The sequence below is a fragment of the Syzygium oleosum genome, unplaced genomic scaffold (assembly GCF_021117445.2).
Source record: "Syzygium oleosum isolate NSW1041296 unplaced genomic scaffold, Sole_v2.1 Sole_v2.09, whole genome shotgun sequence".
Lineage (NCBI taxonomy): Eukaryota > Viridiplantae > Streptophyta > Magnoliopsida > Myrtales > Myrtaceae > Syzygium > Syzygium oleosum.
Window position 1 is genome coordinate 9,738,128 of NW_026607493.1, and position 25,639 is coordinate 9,763,766.

General features: G+C 41.0%; 3 protein-coding genes across 4 annotated transcripts; 1 reads left to right on the forward strand and 2 right to left on the reverse strand.

The window, feature by feature from the left end:
* Positions 1–89: 89 nt before the first annotated feature.
* On the reverse strand, positions 90–2,413 carry LOC115694113 (pentatricopeptide repeat-containing protein At3g48250, chloroplastic). Its single transcript, XM_030621238.2, has one exon. It carries the CDS (start codon positions 2,306–2,308, stop codon positions 452–454), a length of 1,857 nt encoding a protein of 618 aa, XP_030477098.2. The 5' UTR covers positions 2,309–2,413; the 3' UTR covers positions 90–451.
* Positions 2,414–16,015: 13,602 nt separating this feature from the next.
* Positions 16,016–19,026, forward strand: LOC115691330 (protein DEHYDRATION-INDUCED 19 homolog 6-like). The gene is made up of 5 exons (XM_030617929.2): positions 16,016–16,314; positions 17,196–17,338; positions 17,546–17,623; positions 17,741–17,973; positions 18,687–19,026. The coding sequence occupies exons 1-5, from the start codon at positions 16,233–16,235 to the stop codon at positions 18,778–18,780; spliced, it is 630 nt and encodes a 209-aa protein (XP_030473789.1). The 5' UTR covers positions 16,016–16,232; the 3' UTR covers positions 18,781–19,026.
* Positions 19,027–19,667: 641 nt separating this feature from the next.
* Positions 19,668–21,847, reverse strand: LOC115692192 (elongation factor Tu, chloroplastic). 2 transcript variants are annotated; one of them, XM_056314464.1, is made up of 3 exons: positions 21,696–21,766; positions 21,322–21,560; positions 19,668–20,916 (listed from the first exon to the last, which is right to left on the reverse strand). In XM_056314464.1, exons 1-3 carry the CDS (start codon positions 21,749–21,751, stop codon positions 19,865–19,867), a joined length of 1,347 nt encoding a protein of 448 aa, XP_056170439.1. In that variant the 5' UTR covers positions 21,752–21,766; the 3' UTR covers positions 19,668–19,864. The 2 variants fall into 2 exon arrangements, with proteins under 2 accessions (XP_056170439.1, XP_030474825.2); XM_030618965.2 differs by having other exon boundaries at positions 21,322–21,847.
* Positions 21,848–25,639: the final 3,792 nt, after the last annotated feature.

The following is a 25,639-nucleotide window of genomic DNA, read 5'->3' on the forward strand; positions in this document are numbered from 1 at the left end:
ACCTGCAAGGGAATAGCAAATGTGGTAAACTAAAAAATTGAAGTACAGACACCAAATCAAGCAACTAAGTACAGGAACCAGGTGGTCTGACCAAACTATAACTTATTGGATACAATTGACAGAAGAACAAATGACTTGATGAGTCCATCCTTTCCGAATAAGGAAGAGATATAAATCAAGCTACATGTACCAGCCAAACCACCAGACAAGTTGCTTACATACGGTTCACATGGCGGTAACGAAGCCTTATGAGTTGAGAATTATCTTGAGGACATGGTATGATAAACTACAACAGAGCAAAATTTCAATTGGACCCGCATCAGCAGCATTTCTCCAGCGGGTAAAAGAGAATAAGTCATCCATCCAAAGCTGCCAAAATGGATACGTCAGATATGAATACGAATTAGCTTTTCATGAACCAGATCGAGGAGACATGACCACAACCATCTGCTCAACCGAAAAGAACACTGACTTTAGGATGCTGACGAATATGATGAGGGCACTTGTAAAGCAAGTCTTTAGCTTCAGAGTGTCTGCCTTCCTTAAAGAAAGACTCCAAAACGTAAACATATGCCGATATCGTTGGATAGTCCTTGACACTCAAGGCCTTCAAGAACTCAGAAGCATCATGCACAGTTCCAAACCTTGAAATATGTCGAACAAAAGGCTCTGGGTATGCCGGGTAATTCTGTTTCTTCATTAGCCGAAGAAGCTCCATTGCTTCATCAAGCTTTCTTACTCCTAAAAGCTTGTCAATTAAATTCTTGTATGTAGCCTGCCATGGTCTTATACGAGCCTTATTGATCAATTCGACGAACAATTGGTAGGCACCATCGATCCTGCTCTGACTGATGAAACCATTGATCAAAACATCTAGTAGATCAGCATCGGCATCGATCTCTGTCTCCATCATTTTAGCAAACAAGAATAGTGCTTTATCAACTTCATTAGCCGCACAATGACCTTGAATCAAGATGGTCCAAGTTTTTATATCCGGAGTACATCCGCGTTCTTCCATTTTATCGAGCACCTCACATGCTTCGTCCAGTCTCTTCGCCTTGCAGAGTCCAAAAACTAATTGACTATGTGTGATATTGTCAGGCTCGTACCCCGCATTTCTCATGACTTGAACAATCTTTTCTGCCTCATCAAATCCCCCGACGCTCGTCAAAGACCGATGAATCCCGTCATAGGCAGCTTTAGAGAGGCAATTCCCCGTGGATTCATATTTTCTCGCAACTCTAAACACCAAGTCTAAATCCGGCTTCTCAGTTGCAGAGATGCTTCTCAATAGCGTGCTGCAGTCCTGAACCGAGGGCCTGTAAGGACCATCCATCATGAACTCGTACAGCTTAACCGCATCGTGCATCATCTTACTCTTCTGAAATTGCCGTGAAACTTTTATGTACGTATCCAGGTCCATTTCATGACCTAGACTCTTCATCTCCTCAACAACGCCCCAAAACTCCTCAATGGAATCCTCCCGTCCGAGGACTCTTGCGATCGCATTATACGTGACCGCATTGTGTTTATAATCGGGACATCTTCCGACCCAATCAAAAAAATTTCGAGCTTGCGCTGGGTAATTCCTCAACTCCTTCAAGATCCTTATGACCATTGTATCCGAGAAAGCTATGTTCATATCTGCCAACGCTTTCTCAGCTTCACTGCTCCACGCCTTCCCAAGAACAAGCTCAACCAATTTCTTGACGACACTGTCCCTACCATTCTCTTCGATCATCCTCTTATAGAAATGGGTCAAACCCATTGCATCGCTCGCCATCTTCGCTTTCTTGAACGCCCCTAAAATAGTCACATACGTTTCCTCATCAAGATAAAAGCCCTGCTCTTTCATTTTCTTCAGAGCGAACCAAAACTGCTTCATCGACTCTTTCTTGCCCAGAATCCTGAGCAACATGCTATAAAGAGAAGAACTTGGACAGAAACCATCTCTCCCACTAGCCCAATGGAAGAAACCGGAAGCCTTCACCGGGTCTCTGTCCAGTTTCTTCAGAACATAAACCACCGTCTCATGGCTCAACGCCGGGCTGATATCTCCCAGCTGGCTCTCCAGCTCAGCAGACCATTGGTTGGCCGCAACCAGATCCCAGATTGAGTCGGGTTTGGTGGAGAAGCGAAAACTTCCGTGGAGATTGAAGAGGAAAACGTGATGGGTTGATGGGAGAGATGGGGATGGAGACGAATGGCTGACCTGGGTCCACAGCGCCCGAGCCGTGCGCCGTCGAGACGACAGCAGCGAGTCAGCGAGTCGGACGGACGCGAGGGCTGCCCTGCCACGAGACATCATCGCCTTCCCCTGCCCCTGCCCCTGCCCCTGCCCCTGCTCGCTGCTCTGCTGCGTAAGCTCGCCGACTGTGAGGGTTTAAGCATCGGCGGCGCTCGGTGGTTTGCTGGTTCGGCGAGCGCGACGACGCAGCTAATTTTTTGTTGGGCCGGATCCGCCTAAAGGGTCAGTGATGATGATGGCCCAAGCTGAGCAGCGTAGGCACGGTGCAATGACAAAGGGCTTGCTGGGACTCGTGCAAACAATGCCTGCACGGCAAGGGGATGGGTGGCCCGTCGTCGAGGTGTCTGAAAAAATGGCCCGTCGTGCTTCTGTTGTATTTCAATGGTGTCTTTTGAGTGAAGATGACAGGATATTTGAGTTAAATTAAGTGTATAGGAAGAGATCATTAACTTAAGTTAAAGAATTCACAAAGAAACGGAGGGCCGCGTGTGTCATGTATAATTTCCCATTCACTTTTATCCGGAGAAATTCGACGTCCGGGCCATTTTTGGGCGGACGTCCGAAGGCGCAAGGGATTGATTGTGAAGACGTGTGTTCGACCTAATTTCATCTGGTACATCAAGCACAACTCGAGAGAAAACTTTTAGGAACTGTCAAGGAGTGAGAGTTTATGAGTAAACAGTTGTCTGTCTCTCTTAGTTAATGGCGATAATTGTTGGGCTATTGGGATATAATTTGGATCGGGAAACACGGCAACCAACATGTGACTTGAGCAATTGCATTCTCTTCGTCTTGATCGATATCTCTTTGGAAGAAGAGTAGGCATGCCCGATCAAACTGTGTAAATCTTCTATGCCGGGTTTAATTTCTGCATTAATTTTTCGCTTGATTATTTGAGTTTGTTCCATGCTGCTATCTCCATTTTGCGCAAGGCGGTGCATAATACTTTTAAACTTACGATGATAATGAAACGTTTTCTTTTTTCACCATATATATCCTACTAATTTCTTATTGTCTAGGTCGTAATATATTTCTGTTGAGAACGCGTTACACACGTTTTGGAAGAAGACACAACTTCTACTTAATACCTTGCTTAACTACACCACAAATCAGGTGAATTTTTTCATAGTTTTTCTAAGAATCACACCACAATATATTAACGTGCTTAATAAAATAAAATTCTCCACTTCCCAGTCCTTGCACGCCTCCTAAACCTATCAACATTTTGATCTTAGAGCTACACTTGATCGTTGATCTTCACTTTTCTGCAAACAAAAAATTAGAACTTGGAAGAAGAAAAAGAAGATGAGTTTTTGCACTTTTTCCACTTGTAAAAGCTGCCTGTCAACATATAGCAATATCCTTGACCAAAAAAAAAAAACATATAGCAATATCCATTGCACTTTTCATACCATGTTACACCACATGTGGTCATATGTTTCACTCTTCCATTACATATTACACCACGTGTCGCCATATAGCAAATTGTATTTCACTTTTCTTACCAAATTACACTCAATATTGCCACATAACAAAATCTATTTCACTTTTTATATGAATCACGGCACTATTAAGTATCCCCTAAACAATTCATGTGGGAACTCAAAATTCATCACGATAGATAGCTCTTTCTCTATGAACGATAACGTAGCTTTCTCAGCTGAGTCCTTAAACTTGAGTCTAAATTGTCCACCCTTACTCTAGACCTCGCCATCATGTATTGGTGAAATTGAGCACATATAATACAATCAGATGCGGTGATGATTACTAGCTCATTCTAGGCAAAAACTTGCAACCAATATGTCCTTAATCAATTTCATAAAGTAACCATGCAAGAACGTTTTGGAACAGAAATAACAGCCCGGCTACAGCAAGGAAACAAAGAGCAACTTCCGCAAACAACGAATTACGCGAATCTTCTCGGAGATCCAAAAGTCAACCCCATTCATCACCATGATGTGGATCAGGTCCGTGTCGTTGGGACAATCACAGTGGCCCGTCGGCGATCGAGATAGTGAGCTGGAGGGCAGAGCCGTCCTTGCTAAACCTCACCCTCTCCACTTTTCCCCTTTTTCACCGCGTTGAAGTACTCGTTATGTCACCATTAGTTCCCTCAAGAAGGTACGACAAAGCAGAGGCTTGAGTTCGGAGCGGTCACAAGCAAATTCTGCCCGAACGGTGATGAATCAGAGGGGGCTCCGGTTTCGTGGGTTGCGCTTGGATTACAGGGGAGAAATTGGCAGATTCGGAGCATCGACAGCTTCGGCTTGTGGGACTGTTGAAGAAGCGAGAAGTACGACCAGAAGTATGGCTAGAGTCATCTTGGATCGCGCAGATTTCAAGCGCTCGAAACTGGGCTGAAGATGGTTTGAGTCATGTGAAATTTTCTGAAACTTTGCGAAGAAACGAGATCCTGGTTATAGGAGTTGGAGGAGAGAGCAAGACTCTAGCACCATAGAAATTCGAAGAAAGAAATGGGTTTGTAGTAGGTTGCTTCACTTAGGTTCAAGAGTTACCCAAGTATCGAACGGCGGATCTAGGCGAGGATCGCCTCAAGCACTGTCGGCGGGGCTGTGAAGCCCTCCTACGGATGGCGAGGGTGACCGGCGACCCTCACCGGCACAAGAAAAAAACACAAAATAAAAGCCAAAGGAGAAAAAGGAAAAAAAAAATAAAATATTATTAAAAAAATTTCACATCGGTGGTGGCTGTGCCACGTGAGACTGCCGGTATCCACGTCAGCGATTTCCAACAAAAAATGGTCGGATGAACTCAATTGGCAAAAAGTGAAAATATTTAGAACTCAATTGGTGAGATCGAAAGGTTTTATGACTGAATTTGTAAAAATGCAATAAGTTAGGACTTTTCGAACTATTTTCCCGCGAAAATTTCATCAACACGATGGTGGCACAAACCAAGAGCACAGGCGCGCAATGCGAGCCAATCCATCAATGGAAGCACAGCCTGAGCCGGTCGTTCGGCAGGACGAAAAGCATAATTTAGCGATCAATAGCATACGGTTGGATCTTGACTCAAGAGACAATGTAAAGACAATTCTAATTGCATATCAAGAAATGAAAGTGGGGCTCACTCCTTGTGGGAGGGTGGAGTGACCCACTTGCGTTGGGAGGGGAGGGGTGGGGTGAGTGGTGTTGCAGTGTGATTTCGATATCCCGGGCAACAAGCGAAAAAGCGATGGCATTATCACTCGCACAAATTCCTTCTTTTGCTTCAGCCTTTACCGCCACTTGAAAAAGAGAACACCGAGTGACTCACGGTCACTAGTCACCACGTAAGTATTGTTGCATGCACTGAGCCCCATGCGCACCAAATCCACCTCAATCCTTTTGATCTTGACATATATTCCAAACCCTAATGACGTCCCAAGTGGCGAATATATATTGGAGTTGGCGAATATTTCGGGGACCCTTGTTTCTCATACCAAGTATGCCAACGTGAATTTAGAGAAATCGAAGTATGAACCGACGACATATGACCCTTATGCACGGAATGTCGGGGGTCCCGCTACCCAAACAGCGGGCGGGGGTTTTGCTCCCCGATGAACGAATGGGGACTCGGGGGCAACGCTCCCAAAACAACATCGGATTTGCTGACCCGTTTGTTATGGGATCAAAAGGATTCGGATAGGATTGGGCTTTAGGCCCATTTTAAGTCCTAAATATTGTACTCGTATGAAAGATCATTGTGACGAGTGGTTATGGTTATAAAACCTAAATATCATAGTGAAATCCTTTTGCAGGACGTAGCCCTATTCTGGGGTGAACCTGGATAAACTCATGTGTCAATTTTTTTCTATTATCCGTGTGATTGTTTTGATTCTATTTAGGATATAACCCATCAATAGATCCATACTTCCTCGTATTAGTTGGAATTATGAATTGTGTCGTACAATTTGTGAATTTCTCACCGGAAAGCCTCGTGCATGTGACTTATTTTAAACAAGAAAAATAAAAGATCCCGTGTGCGCGCACGACAAAAGGGTGATGTTAAAGCATTACGACTGATAGGATGATAAAAGGACAAGAAATGCTCTACGAACATTCGAGCTCGAATCACCCGATTCATACATTCTATACTGAGATGAGTACTTGTACGCGACGAGGTATCATGATGCTCAGCGGAGCTTAATCGAGAGTTTGGAAAAACATGTAACAGACATGAAATTGATATTTAGGACAAAGGTAAAGAAAGAGTCACGAGATGAGAGTACTAAGATTCTTACACGATGAAATCGATATTTACCGAATGTCATCGAATGCCCCTTTGCGAGCTGTATCCGATCCATATCATATCATAATAACTCAAGACAATGATTATGTGATTGGTCGTTTATTTCAAAAAGAGACATGTGGGCCCCAGATTCTTTGATTGTCGTCCACGCGAAGCTTCATTTTCCACCGTTGAAAAACGGGGGTCCCACCCAAGGGGCGCCCTTCTTCCCTTCCCTCGACCGGGAGGCGTGGTCGACAGCTTCTGCAATTCTCTTTCTTTTTAGGGACATGCGCAAAACTTATCGCAAAAGTACAATTGAGTCATTAAACTTTCAAAAAATTTAAACAAGTTCTAAAACTTGTCACGAAAATATATTTGAGTCTTAAAATTTTCAAACAGTACAAATAAGTTCTAAAACTTATCACGAAAATGCAAATAAGTCCTAAAATTTGTCACGAAAGTGCAAACAAGTCCTAAAACTTTCAAAAAGTACAATCAATGGAATGACTTGATTGAACCAATTTGACAAGTTTTAAGACTTGTTTGTACTTTCGTGACAAGTTTTAGGACTTATTTGCATTTTTTTTAAGTTTTATGACTCAAATGCACTTTCGTGATAAGTTTTAAGATTTATTTGCACTTTTTGAAAATTTTAGAACTCAATTGCACTTTTATGATAAGTTTTAGAACTTTGAATTATCCCTTCTTTTTAACATCCCACGTGTCACTGGACATGGCGGTGCCCCGGTCCCCACTCCCCCCTTACATCCGACGGTCCCACACGCCTCCGGTGGGGCCCCGCACGCCCTTTTGCTCTCCAGGAAAGACACGGCGGTAGAAGACAAAAGGCGTCGATGTTTTCCTCGCTGTCTCGTTGGGCCCCGCCCCGCGGGTCCCGCCGGAGCCCCAAGGAAGGATGTCGCACATTTTTTTTGACACGAAAGGCACCATCATCATTTGACAATTATATAAAACTCCAATCCATTGTTGAATTGAAAGAAAAAAAAACCTCAGCACGATTACAATGATGAGGACCTCACCCGCGGGCAAAGTCTGTTTTGTTTTGGCGAGTTGTTCCACATATTTTATATACATATACCTAAAATACTTGTAAACTTCTCGAATATATAGAATAGATTATTTTGGTGAACATTTTTCTATGTTGGACCCCTATATCTTTATCGAAGTTTTTATGCGGGCTTGTTTCGTATATTTAGGTGTGTTTTGTGATGATATAAAGAATTCTTGATTGTCAAAGAAAAGAAATAATGACACGCGCGACTCCGTTACTCAAACATCTCGTGTATGAAAAATTAGTTCCGTTAGAATAATATCGAGATGTCGAGTCGAGAACTATATTTCATCTCGAAAATAGTATGCATACGAATATGGACATTGTAAACATGGTTTGTACTTATTTTCAAAAACCCCATGGACATAATTAGGATGACGTCCATTTTATTTAATATAGTTCCCATCTCTCAGGTATGGACGCATATAAGCATCCATGCATATATGTGATTCGCACAGAATATAGACGGGTGGATAAATAGTTAAGAAAAAATGTGCAAGACATCATTTGATCTCGAAATGTTTATTTATAATCATGATTGTCACCGTATCTATTTTGAAATGATAGTATCTTAATAGCGAAAGTTGCCAGAATTTATTAGTTATTGCGTATATTAAGATAACTTCCACCGAATTAAGAAAATATTATTATTGTCACGAGATACTATAAAAACGCGCCTTTCTTTGGAATGGGCAAAAGAGTAGTCCCTAAAAGAAAGGAAGGAAGTTTTACAATCAGCAGAAGAAACCCTATGCAAGCAAAACCCTATTATACAGAGATCAAACTTACTTTGGCAAGAAAATCCGACCAAAAGAATAAAAAAACCGAGGCACATTCAAACGAACATACAAACATTATGTAAAAGGATCCTTTTGAAAGAAATTGTGGTGAGTCGTTTTCTGTCAGACCCTAAATCTTTATTGAAGTTTCTATGCACGCTTGTTCCATATATTTAAGTGTGTTTTATGATGAAATAAAGAATTCTTGATTGTCAAAGAAAAGAAGTATGGACACGCATGGCACCTTGCTCAAACATCTAATGTATGAAAAATTAGTTCTGTTAGAATAATATCGAGTCAAGAACTATATCTCATCTCGAAAATAGTATGCATACAAATATAGACATTGTAAACATGGTTTGTACCTACTTTCAAAAACCCTATGGACATAATTAGGATGACATCCATTTTATTTAATATAATTCTTATCTCTCAGGTACACATGCATACAAGCATACGTGCATATACGTCGCACAGAATATAGACGTATGGATAAATGGTTAATAATAAATGTGCAAGACATCATTTGATCTTGAAATGTTTATACCGTCTCTATTTTAAAATGTCAGTATCTCAATAACGAAAGTCACCGGAACTTAATAGTTATTGCGAACATTTTATTTAATATAGTTCCTATCTTTCAAATACACACGCATACAAGCATACATGCATATACGTGATTTGCTTAGAATATAAACACATGGATAAATGGTTAATAATAAATGTGCAAGACATCATTCGATCTTGAAATGTTTATTAATAATCATGATTGTTACTGTATCTATTTTAAAAAGCCAGTATCTCAATAACAAAAGTCACCAGAACTTAATAGTTATTGCGAACATTTTATTTAAATAATTTCTATCTCTCAGGTACACACGCATACAAGCATCCATGCATATACGTGATTCGCATAGAATATAGATGCATGGATAAATAGTTAATGATAAATGTGCAAGACATCATTCGATCTTGACATGTTTATTAATAATCATGATTGTGACCGTATCTAATTTGAAATGTTAGTATCTCAATAACAAAAGTCATCAGAACTTAATAGTTATTGCGACCATTAAGATAATTTCCACCCGAATTTAGAAGATAATGCTATCGTCACGAGATATTATAAAAACGTGTCTTTCTTTTGAATGGGCAAAAGAACAGTCCCTAAGAGAAAGGAAGAAACTTTTAATCAACAGAAGAAACCCTATGCAAGCAAAACCCTATTATACAGAGATCAAACTTACTTTGGCAAGAAGATCAAACCAAAAGACGAATCAAATCTAAAAAGCGAGGCACGTTCAAACAAACGCACAACATTTTGTAAAATGACCCTTTTGAAAGAAATTGTGGTGAGTTGTTCTATGTCAGACCCTATATCTTTATTGAAGTTTCTATGTAGGCTTGTTCCGTATATTTTAGTGTGTTTTTTGATGAAATAAAGAATTCTTGATTGTCAAAGAAAAGAAATAGTGACACGCACGAAACCATCACTCAAACATCTCATGTATGAAAAATTAGTTTCGTTAGAATAATATCGAGTCAAGAACTACATTTCATCTTGAAAATAGTATGCATACAAATATAGACATTGTAACCATGGTTTGTACTTACTTTCAAAAACCCTGTGGACATAATTAGGATGACATCCATTTTATTTAATATAGTTCCCGTCTCTTAGGTACACACACATACAAGCATACATGCACATACGTGATTCGCACATCATATAGACATATGGATAATGGTTGATAATATATGTGCAAGACATCATTCGATTTTGAAATGTTTATTTTATAATCATGATTGTTACCATATCTATTTTGAAATGTTAGTATCTCAATGACGAAAGTCACCAAAACTTATTAGTTATTGCGTACATTAAGATAATTTCCACCGAATTGAGAAGATATTACTATTGTCACGAGATACTATAAAAACTTGCATTTCTTTTAAATGGGCAAAAAAGCAGTCCCTAAGAGAAAGGAAGGAACTTTTACAATCAGCAAAAGAAACCCTATGCAAGCAAAACCCTATTATACCGAGATCAAACTTACTTTGGCAAAAAAATCCGACCAAAAGATGAATCAAATCAAAAAAGCGAGACACATTCAAACAAACCCACAACATTACGTAAAAGGACCCTTTTGAAAGAAATTGTGGTAGCCTTTGAAAAGCGAAGCCTCAGCTGTAGGGCACACATGCTTTTGCCTTCAAAGAAAAACAAACACACCCCCACCACTTTTCCTTCTTCCAAACTTTTTTTCTTCTTTGGAAACGTGCCCTCTCCATTAAAGAGGTACCGTTTTTGCATGCGGGAATCAAGATTCGCTCTCTCTCTCTCTCTCTCCCCCACACACACCAGTCTCTTTACTTGTACAGTATGCGTGCACTACAATACAACAGTTGACTCCTTCCCCACATTGAAACTTTCTGCACTAACTTCACATATACATGTCTACCTTCCTCTATAAAAATGTTTACTTGCATCTTCTGTTCTTGCCCCAGCAGAAACGGATTCATATATGGAGATTCAGATGGACGACAGTCATGACGATGTTATTCCTTCTGTTGCTGTTACCAGTGCAGCTTTGGCCACCGGGGGTGGCCTTCTCGAGGTGAATGGAGGTTGGAGCTATCGTTCGGTGATCTCAGAGATGGTAGTCATCTCGAGACTTCAAGAATTGTCATGAAGTGTGCTTGGAGATAACAATCAATCCATGCAAGGGGGAATTGAGCTTTCCTGGTCCGAACCCACTAGTACTACAATGTGTTGGTTTTTGTAGTTTCCACTTCGTTTACTTTTTTCTCCTTTTGTTTTCTGTTTTCTTTTCATTTATTTGCCTTATTTTGGTAGGATTAGCTTGAAGAAGAGATGAAGAGTGATTTCTGGGTAGAGTAGTTACTCCAGTACCATAGTGATTTGATATAGGATAGTGAGCATGCAAGGAGTTATGGATGCTCAGTAGCTGTGTGAGTATTGAAACTTATGTAAATAATGCTTTGTACTTGCTACCACCGAATTCTCGGTAAATAGTGATATGTAGAGGGTGAAGCGGAATTTTATGAGCTCTTAGTTTGTGCCAAACAATGATCAGCAGATTTTGAACTATCAATCTTTATCAAATAATAAGCTAAACTATGTCCATAATTATTTCTCTTTTGTTTGTGTGATCTTGCCTATCTCGAGTAGGTTGTTGCATTTCGCTTTCCTGAAGTTCAATAATCACGATTGTATTGCACTATATAATTGCGAGTTTCTGGTTCTTTTGACTGTGATGTACAGAGACCACAACTTTCGATTTAAAAGGCGATATTAGGGTATTGCAGTGCAATATCTCTCTGAACAATCGAGAATGAGCAAGAAAGATTTGATATTGCATGCATCTTGCCATACAATTCCAGAGAGCAGAATACGAGCTCATCTCTCTCTGGACCATCAGTGAAAAAGCAAATTGGACAAGAATTTGTAGAAAAGCATGCGATTTTTCCAAACTAGAATACATGATGGACTAACTATAAAAGCTGCCGTTTCATCTATTATATACATCAAAGAAGCTCATGGAAAATCTTTGTTCTTTGCTCTATATCAAGGAAAAAGAACAAATACATCCATTGTCATGCTTAAACCGAAGCTTTTTCTCTTTATCCTGGACACAAACCTGAGCTAGCTCCTAACTATACTCACAACTTTTACTGATAACAAGAACTGGAAATTCCTCAGCAGAAGCCACTATTTTAATAGGTATCATGAGATTTAAAAAGATCGACTCGAACAGCTTTCGAGAGAGAGAAGTAAACGTAACTAACGTTAGCAGGCCCGCCAAATTTCTTCACAGAGAAACACTTGCATGATGATACATGTCCATGCCAGCCAACTGAGTTATACTATTGTACACGGTATTTGTTCCATTCAGTATGCTGCGTCGCCGAAGACCTTTTTCCGGCCACTGAGTTCTTTACTGCGTAACATCGTTTCATACATACGATGCTGTACTGATTGGGCAAAGAACTCTCTGACTTGCTTTGCAATATCTTTAAAATAGCAAACTCTACTCCATCGCATCATTGAGTGCCATGAAAACACCTATCCCATTGTAACCTGGCTTTGATCGAAATTCTGATGAGGTTGAATTTCGGTCAATCCCTGGTAAAAAATTAGGTGCCGCCGAGCTCTTCGTGATTTTTTGTCTCTCGATGCTGTGCGATTCTTGCTCATAGCGTATGTCCATGTTGAATGTGCTAAGTGACGTGTTGGGATGTCCTTACTTTAACTCATTTTGTACCTTTAATGGGTCATTCCATTATGCATCCCGATCTTCCTCTGCAAGAATCCCTAATTGCATTTTGACTCTCACACTACTCTAGGGATGATTCGTAACTACTGTCCGACCGTTTTGCTACAGCTATCCTTTGGTCGATGGATCCTACTTGACTCTGATTTGTGTTTCGAGTTAATCGCACATTGCTACGTATCATGAACTTTACCTAAGCTGTGCCCATTGAAATGTCGTGATCGATGAGCCCTTCACACATTCCATTGATGGGATCTGTGGACCAATCGTACTATTATGATTTTTATGATGAACACATTCTATCAAGTTGATTTGACGGTAGGGGCCTTGGTTTTGGGCCCGGTCTCGAGAGGGCTATATTCTTGTTGATCTACATACATTCTCTGTGTTGCCTTGATAGATGAAAGGAAAGGCTGCTTCCTTAAGTGATGGAGCTATGCCCGTCCCTCCTCAAAATGGGCCTTTTTCAGGCTTATCCAATCACTAGGCTCAATCTATTTGGCAGAGGCCCACTTTGATTTTCAAATAATCTAAACAACTGTAATTGACATTATAGTGGACAACTTAGATGTTTCGGGTGGTGGAACACAAGTGTCTTTCTAATCGATCTAAAAAAATGGACATGTCAATGTCTAGCTGAAAGGTACGTATGGTGTGTCACATTCATATTGCCTCCGTGTTTCCTTTGAAAAGCTTTCTCTTTAAGAAGGCCACCTCAAAATGGCCCATTTGACCCATATTTGCCTAAAATGTAATCGATTATTGTTGATTAGAGAATAAACAGTGTTGTTCCCATTACCATCTTTTCTTATTTGGGTCTTCGTAGATATGATGATAATAATGATAATTAATTCCCGTATTAGGTTTCTTTGATACTTTACTAGATGTCATGCACTATTAATATATAGAGAAAATGACATAAATGTTCATTGAACTTTAGTCAAATGTGCAATTTCGTCCATAAACTTTTAATTTGTTCAATGTAGCCCTTGAACTTTAGCACAATATGCAATGTCATCCCTAAACCTTTAATTTGTTCAAGATAGTTTTTGAATTTTTGGTAAATGTTTGATTTAGTCATTAAACTATATGAAAATGTTCAATATTGTTCTTGAACTCGAATTAATGAAAGGTTCACGTTGAATATTTTTATATAATATATGGACTAGATTAAACATTTATGAAAGGTTCAAGGACTGTATTAAATATTAGACCAAAGTTCATATATCATATTAAACAAATTAAAAATTCAGGAACGACATTGTATATTCGACCAAGCTTTAATGATCATTTGTGCAATTATTTCTTAATATATATAACTTTTTGTCCAACGTGTTAACCGCGTGCCTTTTTTTCTCGGTTAGATTGTCTCTTTTGTCACCCTCTTCCTTCCTTACCCGTATTGTTTTCTTCATTTTTATTATCCAAACTCCTTCATTAATGCCCACTTGACCTTTTTAGGCTAATTTTCAGTACGGAATTTAGGAGGCGGCTAATGGTGGGCGGCTCCAAAAAATTATACAATATTATACGGGCAAAAATAAAGAAGAATTTTCCTAAAAAAGAAATGTTGTGCATGACAATTACATGAAAAAAAAATGTTTGTCTCCCCCCTCCCGATCTTGATTTCTTAGTCCACCATTGAAATGGAACGACAACATGGAATGGAATGGAATGGCATGGAACGTGGACCTTAATTTTTTTGTTTGATTTAAGTAAGAATGAAATAAAATAACGAGTCTTTCGTGCTTATTGTAAAAAATGAAAGATATGAAACGAAATGAAATTGGACGGAATGGAGGTTTCAATAAATTTAAACTGCATCACTATGTTATCAAATTGCTATAAATGACTATTTGCTGGACATTATTCTAAAATACAACAAATCGATTATAGAACATTATCTTACTAATTGTATTTAATCAGATAAATTTACAATAGAAGATCATCTAAAAATAAAGACATAGCCAATAATAACCACAACTATGAGCATGCTTTAATTCAAAAATTTATTATTTAATTTGCATCGACAATAATTTTTAATTTGTAATATGTATTTACTAATTTATTTAATAATTTATGGTTAGTTATTATTAATCGTTGTCATTGAATATATATTTGGCAAGACTTGGAATGGAATGGGCAAGCTAGGGAATGGCCATTACTTTAGTAGAAGGAATGCCCGTTCCGTTATTCTAATGATGAACCAAACATAAGATTAGGACTTTTCACTATGCTAAAGTTCCAAATGATTTCTATGTGGTGCCAAATCCATTTCAAGTCGTTTCACTCATGCCAGGGGAACTATACAATATCTTCTAATGACACGCCCATTATTGTCATCTCTATAAATCCATCATATCAAATGCGTCACATCTCTACACTCCATGTATCCGAGTTATTGAACTAAGCCAATTTAAAGTTTAAACTATCGAATCGCCATCTAATCCAATAGCCTACCTATATACAGACGCATGTTAGACACACTCGCTAAAACTTCAAGAAATTCTAATTCTTTTTCTATCGACAAGAAATGCTAAGTTACAAAGACCAATTTACAAAGCCGGTTCATCAATCGATATTGCAGGCTATCATCGAGTCCTAAACTTTGCTCATTACTAAATGCCCCGGTTCATTTCATAAACACATTTAAGTAAATCAATCTTATCATATATTGGCATTGCTGCTGAGCACAATAGATGGACACCAAACCACCCAAACACCCAATGCCGTCATGTGACAAAAAAGTCATGCCTTTTTTTATCTTTATGGTGGATGATGTTCTTCTTGTTTTCTGCCTTTTTCTTTCAAGAAAAAAATTGGCCGGAAAGAGACCCCATCGACATGGAAAGATGGGCCCAAAGAGAACTTCGTCGAGAAGCTATCTCTCCCTCATCAGAAAGCTGCATGAACAAAGAACAGTTGCTGATTCACCTCCACTGGCCAAAAGTTCCAACCGGTCAAAATGCAAATCAGAATCAGCAAAGCCTACTTTTTAAGCTCTTCCAAATTTAAAACAAAAAAACAACACGCACACGCACACGCACGATTGCACACATAATAATCAGAAGCTTTCGGCTATCAACTTTTGCTCCGAACCACACAAACTCTTGAAAATATGCAAATGATCTCCAGCTCCAAAGCAATTCAGCAGGACATTTGCTTGACTTTACCTTGGAGAAGAAGGAGGAGGAGGAGAAGAAGACAAAAGTTGGTAGGATAAGTAGAACTTGGTCGATCTACGGGTCAAGATTCACAGGAAAAAAGAAAGAAACAAGGAGCGTTTTGCCACCGCGCCACGTGTCGGCTTCCTATTCAGCCTGTGAGCTTCAGAGAAGAAGCCATCCTTCCTTCCTCGCTCTTGCAAAGAAGGAGAGCGAGCAAAATATAACGAGGGGGGGGGGGGGGGGGGAGTGACACCACTCACACACGCTCGTTCCTCAGCTGATCGATAATCGAAAGGCAGCGCCTTTATCCTTCTCTCGTCCCTTTCTCTCTCTCCCTCCCCGGATCACCGAAGACCCATTTCCCCGCCTGGCCGGAATCCGGCGGCGTGTCCCGGCGAGACGAGGCCCGGCAGCATTTAGCCGGAGAGAGCTGAAGATATGGACGTTGACTTCTGGTCGTCGCGCGTTCGCTCCTCCAAGCACCGCCTCTCTGCCATCCATGCTTCTGGGCTTCGTTATGGTACTCCTTTGCTGAGCTCGCTTATCTGCCTTCTGGGTTTCCTTTATATGTTCTAAAAAAAAGCAGAAGGATAAAGAAAGAAATAAGCAAGAAGCTTCTGGGTTGTTTTGGTTCCGTTTAATTTTTTGTTTTTATCTTTTCTTGCTTCTTCAAGAAGGTTTACTTTGTCTGAGTAGTTTAGTTCTTTTCTGAAGCTGGAGGTCTTGGGAATTGTTTGGATGCAATCAATTTGCAGATAGCGAGCTCCTTCAAGATAGCAAAATCTTGCAGCTTTTTTTGGTTTTGGGCTGCAATGTTGAGACAGATTGGATTAGTAGAGATTTTTCTTCAATCGGATGGTTTTGAAACCGTTCTAGGACAAGGAGTGTGTTCTCGATTGGCCTGCTCAACTGTGGGTTTTGAGTCCAGTTGGCTTGGTCTAATTAGTCTAACGCAAGTGCTCTTGTATGCTTTAACTTTGCATTAATTGCCGTTGATTGGAAAGTCTAAGATTAATTCCTTCTCATGGGTACTCGAGAGTCTTTAAAAGCTTTCTGAGTACCTGTTTATCTCATTCGTGTAAAGCAAGGTCGTTATGACTATAATTAGTCCTTGTACAGCAAGGTCTTTATCTGAGGTTGTTGGAAGTCTTGAAAGCTCCTAAAATTACTAGGTTAGGTGAAAAACATGCGAATCTAATTTATGATAAAGCATCGAGAGTAATCGATTCGCCCCTCATTTGCTCTAAATACAGCAGTCCTTTTCCAAGTTATGATTTCTCTTTATTTTATCTTTCAAAATCCTGATGAATTCGTCTGTTTTGCGATCCATTGGTGTCTCCCTTCTATACTTAATTCATATAACATTCAATTCTTGTTTTTCTGTTCATCTTTTTGTGACAGATAATCACATAGTATTGGATGATTCAGAAGGAGATGATGACTTCAGGGCTTTCTTTCCCTGCCCCTTCTGTTACGTGGAAATTGATGTAAATATTCTCTGCAAACACTTGCAGAATGAACACTGCTTCGACTTGAAAAATGCGGTACTTCCTCTTTCTTTTTGCTACTCTGAATTTGCGGGTCTGCCATATGCGTTGTTCATCTTACCTTGATTCGAAACAATACATACATGCAAACTTGGCAGTTCTGAAGTAGCTACATAGAAATTCATCAAGTTATGGTGCTTCATACAGTCCAAATGTAATTAGAATTTGCATTTTGACACATTGCTTCAATGCCTGCTATTTCAGGTCTGCCCTCTCTGTGCGGCAAATTTAGGAAAAGATGCCACCAGGCATTTCATAGAAGATCATACTAGTTCATTAAAGGTATCATCTTATCTTCTGCACATCTTCTTATTATAATATTCGGTGCATGCACTTCGTACTCAAGTACTCTGATCCTCTTAAGTTTTATCAAGTAATGTATTGATGTGGACTCTGCAGAGGAGGAAACGATCCAATAAGTCTGGATTCTGGACTGCTAGCTCAGCATCTCTCAGCAGGGAGCTTAGCTCATTTCTTGGGTCTTCAGCGCATGTAAAGGCAAATGCATTTGAGATGACACCTGATCCGCTCCTCACACCTTTCCTACACAATTTACCATTCTCAGATCCCGATCAAGCTCAACAAGAGGATGATTCTTCTATGGATTCACCAACTGCTTCTGATGCAAAAAGGTACGGTTTTCCACAGAATACTGTGAGCTGTCTGTTCTGCGTAGGCATGTGATAAACACACTTGTGACAGGGTAAAAGAGTATAATCATGGATTTAAAAAGTTCGTCGAAGGCTCTTTTCATGATCAAAATTGATACCTTAGAATCGGTATTTTCGTATTATCAGAACGCAGAAATGGTGCTTGGCTATTTCTTTTGGTGTACGACAATTGATTGGACTTGCTGACGTATTTTCGCTCGATGATTGTAGGATGCATCTTGGGAATTTAAATAAGCATATGAACCAAAGTTCTCGTCAATTCGTAATTTGCAGCCTTTGTATAGTTAGAACCGGGAAGTGGAAGCTTAGAGAAATAGGCATAATTCCAAAAGGCAAATCTCGTTTAGGTTGATTTTTAGCACAATCGAAATCACCAGCGCCTCAGAGCATCTGATGCATCCTTTTCTTTTTAATGGTTAACCGAAACTTCCTTATCTTTGTTGCTCAATCCCTAGTATTGTGGAAGCATTGGTGTGGTGTAAATAAAAGGGATTTTCCATGTGAACTAAGGACTGAGCCCATCATCTTGTTCTCTCGCTTAATCTTTAGTAAGAGATCATTGGCTGACAAGGATAATCTGGGCACAGACTGACAATAGCGCTGTTAATGATAATGTATTCCATCTGCATTTCCCAGAATAAAACCAAAGTTACTAACTGATGCTCTCCGTGCAGCGCTTCATCGGACGAAGGTGAGGGACAAGACTATGGAACAAGAAGGCAGAGAGCAGCATTCGTTCAAGATTTGATAGCCTCAACCATTTTCTAAGATCTCCTCTTCTCGTGGGTTATCCCCCCTTTATTGTCGGGTGCTAGCGATTGCGCATTCTTTACCAAGTGACGAGCTGTGGTTGCTGATCCTGGTGCTTGATAGTTGAAAGTAGCTTATGAATTATGTATCTCGGGACAACTACTTGTGCTAATTGGAAATGGCACACGTTATTGAATTTTAATCAGGCAGTGTAACTTATTTCTTCAGCAAAAAGGAAGTATATAGATTTCATTTGTGTGAAAAGCCTCTTGAAAACTTTTCCAGCTCCAAAGCTATTCTAAACTAAATTCCATTCTCCAGTTAAAAATTTTAACTTTGTTGTGCTATGGAGGAACTCTCTCCAAGGCCAGGTATTACTCCAACCAAATATTAGATTAGTCACTTGTCTACATAACAATCCGTGATCGAAGTATGTGTAACATTTGCTTTCAAAGGATTCAACAAAAATTAAGCAAATTACAAAGGGACCGGTGGGTTTTGCCTTGACCATCGAATGCTATGTATGTAGGAGCTTAAGGTCGATATATTCCTTGTAGCAAGAGCCCATCCTTGTAACAGCAAACACTGAGAATTCCCAATCCCGAACACATAAAACCAAGGATTCAGGGCACTGATCTAATTTCATAAGAGCTTGCAGTTTGCTAAGATAATAGAAAAAGGATCCATATCCTCCATGAAGATGCATGATGCACCAGAACCTATGAACATAGGCATTCAATATCGTGAACAATCGTCACCGGGCATCTTCAGCTAAAAAGGCGAGGACAGTAGCAACTGATGACAAGAATGGGCCAAGGTGAAACGACAAGAATCTACTCCACAAACAAGGAATAGTTCGTAATGGCCAAAGAAACTCAGCGGCCGCTAAGATGACAGACACAGCAGAAAGCAATAAGTTCTGGATTATCAGAAAACTAATCGTCCAACTACACTACAACACCTTCTCGCAAAGCAAAGATGGGGCAAAACCGCAAAATATATGACATTCATATTCTCATTGGTTCCACAACTTGACGGTATACTGATTGAATCAACTTAAAGAGTCAAGAACTAAGCAGCGAAGCCAAAGCATACTCCAGTGTCACTCAATGATGGCCTGAATAACGCCCGCTCCCACTGTCTTTCCACCTTCTCTGATAGCAAACCTCATTCCCTGCTCACAAGCCACGGGCATAATTAGCTCGACCACCATCTTAACACGGTCGCCGGGCATAACCATCTTGGACTCCTCATCTTTATCGTTCATAATTGAAGTCACCTTCCCGGTGACATCAGTAGTCCTCATGTAGAATTGGGGCCGGTAGCCGGCGAAGAAAGGCGAGTGCCTACCACCCTCCTCCTTCTTCAACACGTACACTATGGCCTCAAACTTTGTGTGCGGGGTAATAGTTCCGGGCTTGGCCAAAACCATCCCTCTTTGGATATCGATCTTCTGAATACCTCTGAGCAACAAACCCACATTATCCCCAGCCATTGCCTCATCAAGCGTCTTCTGGAACATTTCTACTCCAGTAACTGTTGTATTCCTCGTCTCTCTCAAACCAACAAGGTCCACTGTTTCTCCGACTCTGATTGTACCTCTCTCAACACGACCAGTAGCCACGGTACCACGACCAGTGATCGAGAACACATCTTCAATGGCCAGCAAAAAGGGGAGATCAGTCTGCCTTTGCGGAATGGGGATGTAACTATCCACAGAATCCATCAGTTCATAGATTTTGTCGACCCATTGGTTCTCCCCGCGTTTGATGCTGGGATTTGCCATCAAAGCCTCCAAAGCTAACAAGGCAGAACCAGAGATGATGGGGATATCATCACCAGGAAATTCATAGGAAGAGAGCAACTCCCTGACTTCCAACTCTACAAGCTGCAAAAGCTCCTCGTCATCAACCTGGTCCTGCTTGTTCAAGAAAACCACCATGTTGGGCACACCAACTTGCTTAGCCAACAGTATGTGCTCCTTGGTCTGTGGCATCGGGCCATCGGCACCCGAAACGACAAGAATAGCACCGTCCATCTGGGCAGCACCAGTGATCATGTTCTTCACGTAGTCAGCATGTCCGGGGCAGTCGACGTGGGCGTAGTGGCGGTTCTCAGTCTCGTATTCCACAGTGGCGGTGTTGATGGTGATACCTATTCCACAGACAAAGTTTCAACCGTTTCATCTCTCGAACATCAAACTCAATAATCAAGTAATATACTTTCTCTTTTCAATGAGAAACAATCTATCGCACTTTTAAACACAGTCTCGACATCACCTGACCACTATGTAAACAACGACCCCAATTATTTTTACCTAGTTTTCTTAAGCAACTTCAGTTACAATCATCCCCCTCAAACTAAACCTCTAACACACAATACGCAAGATAATTACTAAACTGCAATCACAATGTTTAACCACTAAAGACAAGTCCATACAATTTCACACCCTCACAGAAGCAATTCGCAAGAAAAAAAAAATTCTTTTGGTGAAAATCCGAGAGACCCGCATAAACTGATAATTCCAACAACCCCACGACGACAACGAAAGATTGATACCTCTGGCGCGCTCCTCGGGAGCGGCGTCGATTTCGTCGTACTTCTTGGGCGCGCTGTTCCCCATGGCCGCCAAGGCCATGGTCAGAGCAGCGGTGAGCGTGGTCTTCCCGTGATCGACGTGCCCGATGGTGCCGATGTTGACGTGGGGCTTCTTCCGCTCGAACTTCCCGCGGGCCGCGCGGACCGTGAAGGCGCCGGAGCCGCGGCGGCGGAGGCGCGCGGCGGAGGAGGAGGAGGAGGCGGGGGCGGCGAACGGGGCGACGAAGGAGGAGGAGAGCCGGGCCGGCGCGAGCTTGGCGCGGAAGATGGCCGCGGCGGCGGCGGTGGAGGGGAGAGCGCGGGCCGGAGCGGCGGCGGCGGAGGAGGAGGAGGAGGAGGAGGCGGGGCACGGGTAGATGAGCTTCGACGAGGCCGAGGTAGAGATCGCCATTGTCGGGCTCTGCGAACTGCAGAGAGCTTGAAAATGGGCTGAAGAAGCGAGAGAGAGAGAGAGAGAGAGGAGAGTGAGCGAGGATAGAGAAGGAGAAGGTTTATCTCTGCAAAATCAAAGAGGGCCATCCATTCCTCACGCTTCCTTCTCTGGGGAGAACGCGGGGAGGGATTGGGTTGAGCAGGTTGCACCCGGTTTCCGTGCAACCTGGCTGGAAATGCGACACGTGTGCACTGCCCCGCTTTGCCCACCCCTCCCCCCTCTCTTCGCAGACAAATATTCATAGCTCGGTTTTTTTTTTACATCGACGGTTAATATAACGAAAAACCCCAATTTATCCTTCATTAATTTACCCTATGTCAAATTTCGAAGTTGGACGACACATGGCAGTTGATAGGTACATCATTCGTTTGTCACGAGTGTACCGACTTGTGATTTTTCGTGATATTAATTTAATTTAACATTGGGTAAATTTATCACAAGTGTACTGGTTCAGGGTTTTTGATGGTCAGAAAATTAGTTTGGGGTAAATTTATCATAGATATAACGGTTTAGGATTTTTTGTGGTCAAAAAATTAGTTTGTGATAAATTTACCAGTTTGGAGTTTTTCGTGCTATTAACCCTTATATCAATTTTATTTGATTCGACCAGTAATATTCAATGATTTGCAAAGGTGAATTATACCAAGTGAGCAAGATTTTCTTTTCCCCTTATTTTCAGGGTCTTCGAGAAACCATCATGGCCAATCTTGGACCTGATTTTCCATAGCTAGGCGCCCAAGATTGTAACCAAAGAGAATTTTTTAGACTTGATCTTTATATGTTGATTTCTCTTGGCTTATGGAATGGAACGCTCACTTTTGAGGCTCATATTGTGCAGCAGATCACCCATCTACCGCTTTTTTTTGTGGTTCATGGAGCCAGTGTGAAACGACTGATGATGGTGCCCTGGTGCCCCACAAGAAGCCCAAACCGATTGAGCCTCCCATTGGCGCCACGTAATTCAACTCTGGTACACACGTTGGCTGCTTCACGAGCTCACTGAGGCTCACCAAGTTCCTCTCGGGCAATTGCCTTGTGATTAGCTAGGGTGACTGAAGCCTCGACAGTTCTAAAAACCAAGATTTGCCATTAGAATTCTGCAGATTCTGGAAAGAAGGCCACGCTCAGATGGTGAGACAGATGCTTCCCAAGCATCACCAAGCAACGAGTGACTTTCGGTATAGACCGAAGAGGATGACATGTCAATAAGCATGTCAAGAAAACCCTGGGTGTCTGCAAGTTTTCCTTAGCAACACAACCAACAAGCACCAAGAAGGGTCTCTGTGTGACCACAGTAACAAAAAACTGCCGCCGCAAAAATGCGTGGATCAAAATTCACCTGATACGGATCGAGATACTTACATAGAACCAAGAAGCGACTCTGCTGAATAAAGGAGGATATCATGTCCTTGATGACAGCAAGCACAAGGAAACCTACTCTGTGTAGATTAAGTTGGCTTGTGGGGCTTAAAGCCCACCTCAGCCGTGTCATACTAGCCTGAAGCGTCTGTTGAGGGTTTCATTAGCACCAGAAATTGCCATATCAAAGGCATCTTACTTGCAAAGCAGAAAGACAAGAAATTCTGCCATAAAAACAAGTAGTCATGACTACCGCTTCATCAGTACATATGGAGGATCATGCTGATTAGTAGAACTTTGTGACAGTTCGATTGAAAGACCGAAGTTGGAACGTCCATGCCTGTACATTATTCAAGAGCTTATTCTAATTCTTTGCATTACCTTCACATGGGGCATATCGCTCCCTGCTTGCAGAATACTCGAGATAGGACATACATGAGTATGTTCACATAAGATTAGCTTTTCTTTAAGCAGAGTTATCATCAGACAATCAGAAACAAAACCCTGACTAGCACTGCAATGAATCTCCTAATCAAATTTCAGAAGGAGATTGAGCAAAACATCTCGATATCTAGCATAAACTCAGTATCAGAGCGTCTTTCCCTCTAATCAACTACCACGGATACAAATTGTGTAGTATTAATGTTAAGGATCAGCAGAATTTGAAAGTAGAACGCTTTCTAAATCTTGGATGTGGCCCAGTACTACACATTGGGCATTTAATTATGCATCACTTACAAAATCAACTTCAGTTTGGTATAACATGGCTGTGATTGGATATCTTGGGAATTCATTGTTTTTTCGTGCTTCAAAGGACATGGCAAAGAAACAGAGGTTACTAAAGCCGATTCACAGTTAGAAATTACGGGCACATACGTGATGTGTGACAGCATGAAAATTCCCTTGTGCCCTAGGAAGTGTCAAATCCTTCACTCACTGGTTCAGGTAAAAATCTTTGCAAGAGTATCTGGAAGTCAGCTTCGATGATTCCTCCAGAAGAGGAACATCCTACAGTGAATCTAGCTGAATATGGTGTCTGGTGAAACTCCAACACGAGCCTGAATCCATCAGAAAGGAACCACAAAAGGGAGGAACATGTGCAATGCATAATCAAAATCAGTTGATGAAGCAATCACCGATCATGAGAAAAAGAATTTTAAACCGATTCCCTTTTTGCAGGGCAGTACTCTTGATGTTTATGTTGTCCCAAGTATGAGAAATGGCTAGAGGTTGTATAATAGATAACAACAATGGTTAAAAAAGGTCGCAAGAACACACCGAAGACGAATTTGGTGTCCCAAAGGATTCTCTCGGAAACTTCACTAGCAGCCAGCTTTGTCTGCACGTGCTGTCGATTTTCCACCTGGCATTGCTCTGCGACTCGGAAAGGTTGCAAATTTAGTATCGGCACAGGAGTGCTCTAGCTTGCTTCTCCAAATTATAAGCAGAGCCTACCAATGACATGGAGAGAGAATCCAAGGAATCAAGATAGATCGTCATGCCTTCTAAAGGAACCTAGCTATAACGCCCATGTCTGCCACTATCCTCCTTACTTGCAAAATTTCTTTCAGACCACCATCATAGGTGCCATAGCGAGTCAGCAACCATTTAGGCTGATTCACATTTTCTCTTCTTTCCTGGGCATTTCCTGCTCAGGGTACAAAAACAAGCAACTTCATGGAGTTGATCATAAGTAGCATTAACTCAAAAGAACAGCCGTAGTGTCCTGGCGTTAACTTATCCCAGTGCCTTTCATTCTGTGTGTTGATGCCTTACAAGATGCTTATAAGTAAAATCACGAACGTTTTTCACATAGCATTATAAGCTACGCACTTTGTTCGGGCTTCTCAAGTTTGATGCAGGAATTGCATTACTGCATAGCTAGAACCTGAGGGTGGGTTTCCCATCCCATATGGTCCTCTTATCCAAAAAATGATTTGCTGAATCGATCAACCAATTCAAGGAAAAGAAGTTGGTGAAAATCTTTTGCAAATTACACAAAGAAATTATGGTGAAAGAGTCTCCAATGGGTCGAATAATAAATGCTTATTCGGCCGGTCAACTGACAATCTCTAGGTACTGAGGGACCAACATAGATCCCCATCGAGATGACCAAATATCACCGGGATGTTTAATTTTTCATTGAGATGCATGACAACATTAACATCAACTAATCAACCACACGAGCAAGACTATGTTATCCAATCCAAATTAATAACATGTGCAGCTTTTTTGCTCTATCCAGTACACGTTGATAGTTTAGTTTCTTTTCAATGTTTCCTGGCAAGTATTGTTGCTCCAATTAGAGCAGAAAGCTGAAACATCATGCGTGGCTTTCAGCCAATAACACTTCCCAAAGACTAGATAATAGGCACGCAAACACTGTTGAATGTTTCAAATCGAAAACATACGTTAAACTCTCAATGACATAATGGCTTGAGCTCGAACTCAAAGTTCCAGTACTTCGACTCTCTGAGCTACCAGCGA